The sequence below is a fragment of the Lates calcarifer genome, unplaced genomic scaffold (genome assembly GCF_001640805.2).
Source record: "Lates calcarifer isolate ASB-BC8 unplaced genomic scaffold, TLL_Latcal_v3 _unitig_5765_quiver_927, whole genome shotgun sequence".
NCBI classification, from domain to species: domain Eukaryota; kingdom Metazoa; phylum Chordata; class Actinopteri; family Centropomidae; genus Lates; species Lates calcarifer.
In genome coordinates, this window is record NW_026117710.1 from 11,118 (window position 1) to 20,965 (window position 9,848).

A 9,848-nucleotide genomic window follows, 5' to 3' on the forward strand; every position below is an offset into this window, starting at 1 on the left:
TATAACGATGCATCCAAGCTCTAAAAGTAAGAGGAAAACAATTTGTGTGGGAGCTAAGGATGATCAGAGTGATTTGGAAGAGGCTATGGGTGGATATGATCCTAAAGTCAAAAGGATGCTGGCTAGAGCGGAAAGAAGAGGAGATAAAACATGGACGGCAGAGGACTCAGAAGATGATAGTTCTAGTGAAAGTGAGAATGAAGGCAGTGATTGGGAGGAGCAGATTCCTTCGCCTTCAAGAGGTTTTTTCCCTGCGGCAACTAGTACTGGAATAGAAGAGGAGAGACGAACGGCCTTACAAGAGGTTGAGAAAAGTATAAATCAATGCCTTTCGCATCTCTATGAGTCATCTAGACCAGAGGATCAGAAAGTATGGGAGAATCAATTAAAGTGGTTAAAGACACAGAGGAAAACCTTGCGAAAAAAGATTTCCCAAAAATTAGGTAAGAGATATTCACTGCGTGACAATAAGAAGAAGGAGAAAAAGCAGGCTCTAGTGATACAGAGTCAGACTCCGTTGAACCAACCCGCATCGCAGCCACAGTCAAATCAGGTTCAGCTGCAGCCATCTCAGCCACCATTGGTGGTGCCAGCTGTTTCCTACCCACAGTCAGTTTTTGGTCAAGTGCAGACCTGGAGAGGAAGAGGTCGAGGAAATTTAGGAAGAGGAAGAGGAGGAAGGTTTAATCTAAACTTTCAACAGTTTTCAGAAGTATGCTATAATTGTGGACTGCCTGGCCATTTTGCCCGTGAGTGCCATAGACCAGGAGGAAATTTCAGAGGAAATTTTAGAGGAAACTTCAGAGGAGGATTCAGGGGTCAATCAAGACCACCTGCGGGACCGGTGAACCCATATAGGGGCCCGGAAATGGGGTTCTAGAGGTGCCCAGAGAACCTGAAAGGGGGGTGTCAGCTGGTAGCATCAGGGCCGGAGAGAGATCCAACAATAGAGGTAAAAGTAAATAATCGGCCATTGGAAGTGATGGCAGATAGCGGAGCTGCTTTTACTTGTATTCGGCCTGAAGATGCTACACATCTCCCCATGTCTGGTCAATTGATTCGGACAATCGGGTTTGAGGGAGTGAAACAGCTGATTCCTCTTACGGAACCAATTGAGCTCTGCTATAAAAATCAGAAGACTACAATACCTATATTGGTATCAGAACATACACCTATTGCATTGTTGGGAAGAGATGCTTTGTGCAGATTGAATTGTACAATAAAGTGTACACCAGACGGCTGTCTGGTGGAAGTGCCAAATGATGTGGGTCACCAATTATTGATGACAATGGAAACTGAAGCTTCTTCAGTATTTTGGATTGGAAATCTTAGTGCAGATTTTCTGGAGCCAGCAAAGGTATGGGAGAAGTTTATTGTAGCAAACATGCCTGATGCAAAGTCTCCGGAATATCCATTTCACTGCACGCTCAAGTATTTTAAGAATGCTGCTCAGTCAGATTCAGAGGAATGGTTGAGTCAACAACCAGAGCGAGTCCAACTCAGTTCGTGCTGTATAATTTTGGGACCACAAGGAGCAGCTATGAAGATAAACAGAAATGTTTATTTGGATAAAGAGTTTGATATTGAGAAGAGTGTACCACATGTGACTTTGTTGGTGTCTGAAGACTATGAGCAGAAGCATATAGGAGAAATGATGGAAGAGGCAGAGAAAGCTGTTTTTGTACCGATGAAAGAGAATCTTGCCATTTGGAGGAGTGAGGATCAGCGATTCATCAAGATTATGATTTCTGCTCAAGGAGAGGGACAACCGCAAACTGTGTGGATGACACAGGAGTCAATTTGCAGTGCTAAGATGGATCCTATGAGAGAGGAAATGTTGCGACAAGTACCAGAGTGTTTGTGGTCTCGGCATAGCACTGACATTGGACTGGTGAAATCGGCTCAACCAGTAAAAGTTGAACTCCAGCCAGGAGTTAGACCCCCTTGGAAGGATCAATATCCACTGAAAGAAGAGGCGATCCGAGGGATTGAACCACAAATTGAAGGACTCTTGAAAGTAGGTGTCTTGGAGATAACAAAGAATCCTCAGAGTAATACGCCTTTGCTACCTGTAAAGAAGCCAGATGATTCTTATCGTCTGGTACATGACTTGAGAGCAGTGAATGAAGTGATAGCTGATTTTCCAGCAGAAGTGCCGGATCCACATACTTTGTTAGCTCACATTCCTCCGGAGATGACTCATTTCACAGTGTTAGATTTATGTGGTGCATTTTTTAGTGTTCCACTTAGTGTAGAAAGTCAGGGTTTATTTGGATTCACGTATAAGAGACAATTTTATGAGTACAAGAGGTTGCCACAAGGGTTTAAACATAGTCCTCATATCTTTAATAAAGTATTGAAGGATGATTTGGCAGGGATTGATCAGGTGCTACAAAGTACTGTTGTCCAATATGTGGATGATATTATTATTTGTTCACCAAATGAGGAAACATGTCATAAGGACTCAATTAAATTGCTACAGATACTGGCAGAAAAGGGACATAAGGTCTCTCAGAAGAAACTGCAGTATTGTCAGGAGAAAGTAGTTTATTTGGGTCAGACAATAACAAAGGGACACAGAAGTATCTCTGACAGTCAGTTAGAGGCTATTCGTAAGGCTCCAAAGCCCAGGACAGTCAGGGAGATGATGACGTTTCTTGGTATTGCTGGTTATTCCTCAGCTTGGATTGAGGATTATGCTAGTTTAACAGGGCCTTTGAGAGCTATGATTAAAGATACTGGAAATGCTCAACTTCATTGTAATCTTACTTGGACTTCAGATGGCCTTTTGGCATTTGAGACAATTAAGCAGAGGTTACAGGAGGCTCCAGCGTTAGCGCTTCCAGATTACTCTAAGAATTTTTTGTTGTATGTGTCTACTTCTATTGGAGGTAAATATGCATGCGCAGTTCTTAGTCAGCCAACAGGTACAGGAACTAGTCCTCAACCTATTTCTTACTATTCTACTGCTTACTCGGAGGTAGAGCTGGGGCTACCTCTGTGTTACAGAGCAATGGTGGGAGTTTATTTGATGTATGATAAGGCATCATCTGTCACAATGGGTTATCCGGTAACTATACTTAGCCATCATAGCCTCAGAAATCTTCTGAACTATGGCAAGTACACACTGACCATGTCTAGGCTCAGAGATTACCATAGGCTCTTAGAGCAGGAAGATGTTACCTTAGCAAGGTGTGTTACGGTAAATCCAGCTGAGAATTTGCCAACTCCAGAAGATGGTGAACCACATGATTGTGTTCAAGAAGCAGAAAAATATTCAAAGCTTAGATCAGATTTGCAAGCTCTTCCATTGCGTGAAGCAGACTTGGAGTATTGGACTGATGGATCTTGTTATCGTGTGGGAGATAAATTAAGTGCTGGCTATGCAGTAGTAAAAGCTGAAGGAAGTGGATTTGTTGTAGAGAAGGCTGGAGTAGTACCACAGCCTGCATCTGCTCAGCTTGCTGAACTTGTGGGGTTGACTGAAGCGTGTTTGTTGGCAGAAGGCAAACGAGTGACAATATATACTGATTCTGCATATGCACATAACGTATGTCACTTGTTTGGGTCAGTGTGGAAGAGCAGAGGGTTTAAGAAAACAGATGGCTCTCCAATACAGCATCATGCCCAAATAATGAAATTGTTGCAGGCCATGATGAAGCCTAAGGAGATAGCGATAGCGAAATGTGCAGCACATAAAATGGATGTGTCAAAAGTTACACAAGGGAATAAAGCAGCTGATGAAGCTGCGAAAGCAGTTACGGGAGCAGATAAATTAGGAAAAGTTTTTCTGGTCACTCATGAAGTGGATTTGGAAAATAAAATCACGTTTAGGGATGTGATTTCAATGCAGGAAGCTGCACCGGAAGTGGACAAACAGTTGTGGCTAGATCGAGGTGCCACTCGAGATTCTACTGGACTTTGGAGAAATCATGAGGGGCTGATAATTGCACCCCCAGACTTGTTAGGGATGATGATTCAGGAAGCACATGGATTGGCTCATGTTGCAAGGGGAGAAGTTAGGAGAAAGATCACAAAGGAATATGGTTTTTGGGCACCGTGTTTGCTTGAACAGATTGATTATGTTATAGGCAGGTGTATGATCTGTCTGAAAAACAATGTTCGCAGGGGTGTGATGGTTCCTCCTGGTTATATTCCAACGCCAAGGGGTCCTATGCGTGAGTTGGTTGTGGATTTTGTTGATATGATAAAACCAGTTGAAGGGAAGAGATACATGTTAGTGGTTGTGGATAGGTTTTCACGATGGCCAGAGGCCTGTCCAACTAAGAGAAAGGACGCTCAGTCTGTTGCCAAGTTTTTGTGTAGAGAGGTCATAAGCAGGTGGGGACTTCCAGATCGGATATCCTCAGATAATGGGAGAGAGTTTGTGGATAAGACGGTGAAATTGATCTTGCAAAAACTGGGAATTAAACAACGTCTTGGAGCAGTTTACCATCCACAAAGTCAAGGAATTTGTGAAAAAATGAATGGCATTTTGAAGAACCGTATTGTGAAAATTTGTCAGCACACGGGGTTGAATTGGGTAGCAGCACTTCCATTGGCATTAATGGTGTGTCGCTCAAGTGAGCTGCGTGATTTGCATATGACACCTCATGAGTTGGTTACGGGAAGGCTGATGCCAATGCCTTGTTTGCGAGTAAGTGGAAAGGGTCCGAGTTTGGCCCTTTTAGAAGATGAAATGCGAGCGTATGTTACATATATGGCTAATCTGCATAAAAGAATATCCACATATGTTTCTGACAGGCAAAAGAAAGAGGAGGTGCAGGAGAGGCTTGATGAGCAAAAGAGGAGCACAGTGCAACCTGGAGATAAGGTGTTCGTGAAGGTGTTTAGAAGGAAGTGGTACAACGAACGCCGTGAAGGACCATTTGAAGTTGTTAGCAGTACTGGAACTGCGGTCCAGGTTAAAGGGTCACCAACGTGGTATCATTTATCGCATTGTGTTAAAGCGCCAAGCGAAGAGGCGCCGTGCTTACAGAGTCGAAATGTGGGAGAACATGCAGAAGAAGGGATGCATGAGAATCTCCAGAGTCAAAACTCAGAAGGGGAAAATGTCCATGTTGGGGACAATGTTGATGATCATGTGCATATTAATGATGTTGCCGGAGGTGACTCTGCAGTTAATGGACAGGAGAGAAGGTTTGTTGACATTGATTTTCAATATGTCCCAGAAACAGCAGAGTCTGTTTCAGCAGAGTGCCAAGCATCAAAGGTTGCAAAGGGCTGTGACTCCAATACAGGAGAATTTGGAGATTCAGTTAAACGAAGGAGTCCAAGGCCAGTTCGGAAGAGAGTTAAACCAAAACGTTACCAGTGTAGGGGAGAAAATACTGGTGAAGGAAAATTTAGAGTCCAATGGGAAGATAATTATGGTAGAGTTTTGAATTTGTCAAGAACATCAACATTAAAGAAGTATGTGTTGCTTAACGATAGAAGACGATTGAAGACTGAAGGAGATTGTAGTCTTTATGTATATAGGCCCCACCAGGATGATCAAGGTGATTATAGGTGTTCTTTTTATGATCCGCAGTTTGAGAGCGAGGGACCCAGAGTTAGTATAGTGACTCTAGAGGTAATGGATGATAGTAAGAGTATGGAGTTTTCTCAGGCTATAGAGGAAACGAAAGAATTGAGAACAATGGCATCAACTCTCCAGTTGAAAGTTGGAAAAATGGAAAATATATCTACGCCTTCAGTGCTGAATGTTATCAAAGGTACAAATGCATCACATTTAACTACAGTGTTGTCTCAGGTAATTTCTGTGACACCAACTCCCTTGAAGACTGTGGTTAGAGTTAATTTGGGAAGAGTAGCCCACCTTCCTTGTCAATGTGGGAAGTGGAATGTTGGGAGTTCTAGTCCTCCTAAGTGGGAAAATAGTCGTGGTGAAGATATGTTGTTGATAGGATCTGAAGTTGATATTGTGCCCCGTGATCGAAGGAAGTTTTTGTTGTATAATGATATGAAGTGGTTAAAAGTTGTGGGTGATTGCTCACTTATTTTGCGTAATGTTACTTGGGAAGATCAAGGGGAATATACGTGTACTTATTTGGAGCCAGAGTTTAAATTTGTTCCATTTCAAAATTATTGGATAGAAGGTTATGTAACTCGTAAGGTGATGCTTATCATAGAAGATTTGAGGCCTGTTGGAGTTTCTATGGTTGTTAGAGGGGTTCAGGAAGAATCTATTACAGTAGTTACTCCAAGAGTAAATAACACACAGGTGAAGGTTGTTACTTTAGCTCAGGAAGTAGTTAAGGGTGCTAATGTATCAACCCAGGCTACCATTTTAGAAGTGACTTTGAAGGGGATAAATACTACAATAGCAACAACATTTTTGACGTCTATGAAATCTACAAATGTAACTCAGAACCCTATGTTTAAAACAAAGCCTAGTATAAACAGTAGTAAAGAGATTTTCGAGATTGGAGAACAGATGGTAGAGGAGAATGATGTAGGTTTATCTGTGACAGATCTGAGAAATGTTTCTAATGGGGAAAATGAGCTTTTCGATTGGACTTTAGATGATATGACTGATCAATATCATGCACTACAGAAGAGAGAGACTAAGTGGAAAGCATATGGTTTTGATTCTTCAAGATTACATATTGCAGACTCATGGGCAGGTAGGAATTTATGGTTCCAGCAGGTAACTCATTCAGTAAGATCGGTTAAGAGATTGAATTGTCCATGTATAGTGAAGGTTCCAGCACCAGATACATGGCCTTCAATTTTGGAGACGGTGCCAGAGCCGTTAAATATTGTTTGTCAATCTTCTGCATTATCGTGGTTGTTGTATCAGCAGCAATCAGCAGAAGATACAATGATGGCTTTGTCAGTGAATTTGTTTAAGCCTAGATTTGATTGTTCTTGGTTAGGGGAATTACCATATGTGAATCTACTTGATAAGTATGAGAATATGATGACGGCGGTTCCAGATGCAATGGAAGTAGCATCTGTTAGGGCTAAAAGTTGTTTTTGTTCAAATGATACTTATGGTGCGCCTGGAATGTTTGTTGGAATATCAGATTGTGACGATTATATGATGGATTTGGGTAGACATGATCAGAAGGCTAGTGATAAATTGTATAGGGTGATTTTTCATATACCACAGAGTAGGACATTGATGGTACGGAATCAACTTTTGCCTGGAAATGTGACTATTGGGAATTTTAAGGATATTTGGTGGGTTTGTGACAATAAGGCATATATATTTCTACCGTATGGGTGGACAGGATGCTGTTATATGGCAACGTTGAAACTCCCATATGAGGTTCTTACTGTTAAAAAGGGAGAAGTGCCTGTTGAGGTACAATCGGATGTTACCTTGGGAAGTAGGATGAAAAGGGAATTGGCACAATTTCATAATTTGGATTCTTACCATTGGAGGATAAGTTTAGGTGAGAAGTGGGGTATAGGGTTGTTTCCATGGTATGGTGTGGTATTTTTGGCAGATCACATTGATAATATTACCTATACCCTGCAGGGCTTTGCAAATGAAAACATTAGGGGTTTTAACTATTTATCAAATACTCAGAGGAGTCATAGATTAACGCTGTTGAAACATGACATGGCTTTGGATTATATTTTGGCCAAACAAGGTGGTCTGTGTGTGGCCTTAAATTTAACTGGGGATGCTTGTTATACGTTGATTCCCGATACTTCTGATAATATGACTAGTGTTATTGAGGCATTGAAACGTATAAGGGATGCGTTTGGTCCATCGGAAGGAGCTGGAATTTCTGCAAATACTTGGTTGCAGGAGAAATTAGGACCATTGGGAGCAGTGGTAGTACAGGTTTTGGTGGCAGTTCTTTTGTCGCTAAGTGTGATGTTCTGTTTTTGTACATTGTTACTGACCTTTGCGAAGGCTATGATATTGAGATGGGTTGGAGTTGTGATGCCTGGAGAACAAGTTCAGATGCCATTGTTACATAGGGTTGACATAGATGGAGATGAAAAAGTAGTGATAGAAGGTGAATTGTTGGATACATATCCATTTTGAGCATTTTTATCTCATTATGATTTTGATATTTTTATTGTTTATTTTTCATTATAGAGTCATATGATTACAGGGGGGAAATGGAAAATGTGATAAGTATTTTGTGTCTGTTGTTTGCTATAGGATACTGGTTGGTGTTTTCTTTTCTTCCAGAATAAGGTTGGGAGAAAAAAGACCACTATGAGGGGATTCAGATACTCAAACATGGACAATAAGAATGGATTGGAAGACTTCCAACAAGACAACAACACTGCGAGACGATATCTAGAGTCAACACATCAATGATACTGTGGTGACAGTCAACGTTGTTGAGGAGATATTGTTCAACATATTTTTGTTTTTCTTATTTTTATGTTTTTATATATACATATTTAGTATATTCATATAGTATTGGATTTTGTTTTATTATGTTGTATTTTGTGATATCAATAGAGGATGTTATATGCTAGTAATAATGTTAGCAAGATATAATAATTTTATTATATTTTCTTGGTTGTCTGTTATTGGGTAAATGCATTGGGACCTCTTTTTCTGATGCCTAGGGAAATTGGGGCTAGGCAGGGAAAGGTCCATTGGAAAGTGCGATGGGTCGACCAGCCTGAAAGTGGACATTGTTTGGATTTTATTTTCTGAGGGTTCCATATGTATTTGCTTGAAGTTATATCCTTGTATTAATGATGAAATTTCTCCTTTTAATTGGTTTGGAGTACTATAAAGTGGTCGCCTGGGGCAGAGGGGCCGTGAGAGAATTTTCCTGTCTAGATTGTTTGATGGAAATTTCAGGAAAGATAGCTGCTTGACAGGTTTTTCGCTCTCACACTCCATAAAGTTATGTTTATGCTTTGGGAAGTATATGTAGGAGGACTGTATGTTATTACTGTAAACATGTATGTTTTATTCTTTATTTTTCGAGGCTAGGTAGCCTCGAAGGGGGAAATATGTAGTATACAGGATGTTTTATGTATGTTTTTGCCTTTTTGGAATGTCTGAAGGTTTCCAGATGCTTTCACTTTTTTCAAGTTTCCTATGTCTGAGTTAGCCCTTGGGGTTTATGTTTAGGATAAGAGTTAAGAATGTGACCCCTAGACTAGTAGAGGTTAAAGGTGAGGGTTTCCTCTTACCCATCATCTTCCTTTTGACAGTGAAGGCATTGAATGAAGGTCCAGATGTCTCCTATGTACCATGTAAACAACCAATGTATATATATACTGGTGTTCAGAGCTGTTAGGGAGAGAGATCCATATTGGCTTGGATCCTCTCACAGGCTACTGCAGTGCTTGTCCGATGCTGAACTACTTTGTAATAAACTTCTATATACAAGTAAGTCAGTGTCAGCGGAGATCTTCTCTTCATCATCTTCACATCAACATCACCACCTAATATACCACAGAGGAAACGGCATTCAAAAAATGCCACACACTCCCGTTATTATATTTCCGCTATCTGGACGACATCTTTGACCTTTGGAGTGAATCCCTAAATTCATTCCATGAATTTTTAGCAGTCCTAAATTCCCACCACCCGAAAATAAAAAAACAAAACTTACAAACACAGGAGATTGATTTCCTGGACACGCGGATCTTCTTCCATAATCACACTGCCCACTCGAAACAGCTGGCCACCAAAGTACACTTCAAAGAGACCGACCGCCACACCCTTCTACACAAGAGCAGTTGCCACCCCAGACACACATTTAAAGGGATCATCAAATCACAATTAATAAGATTCCATAGGATATCGATGGCCAAAGAGCAAAACCTCCTATCTGAAAAATTTACTTTTTTGAGAAAACAAAAAAAAACTTGTTATTTTCTTGTAGAATGCT

General features: G+C 40.9%; 1 protein-coding gene across 1 annotated transcript; it reads left to right on the forward strand.

Annotated features, from left to right (window-relative positions):
* The first annotated feature begins 1,449 nt into the window (after nt 1–1,449).
* On the forward strand, nt 1,450–9,441 carry LOC108876641 (uncharacterized). The gene is made up of 2 exons (XM_018666288.2): nt 1,450–2,017; nt 8,177–9,441. Exons 1-2 carry the CDS (start codon nt 1,541–1,543, stop codon nt 8,306–8,308), a joined length of 609 nt encoding a protein of 202 aa, XP_018521804.1. The 5' UTR covers nt 1,450–1,540; the 3' UTR covers nt 8,309–9,441.
* Nucleotides 9,442–9,848: the final 407 nt, after the last annotated feature.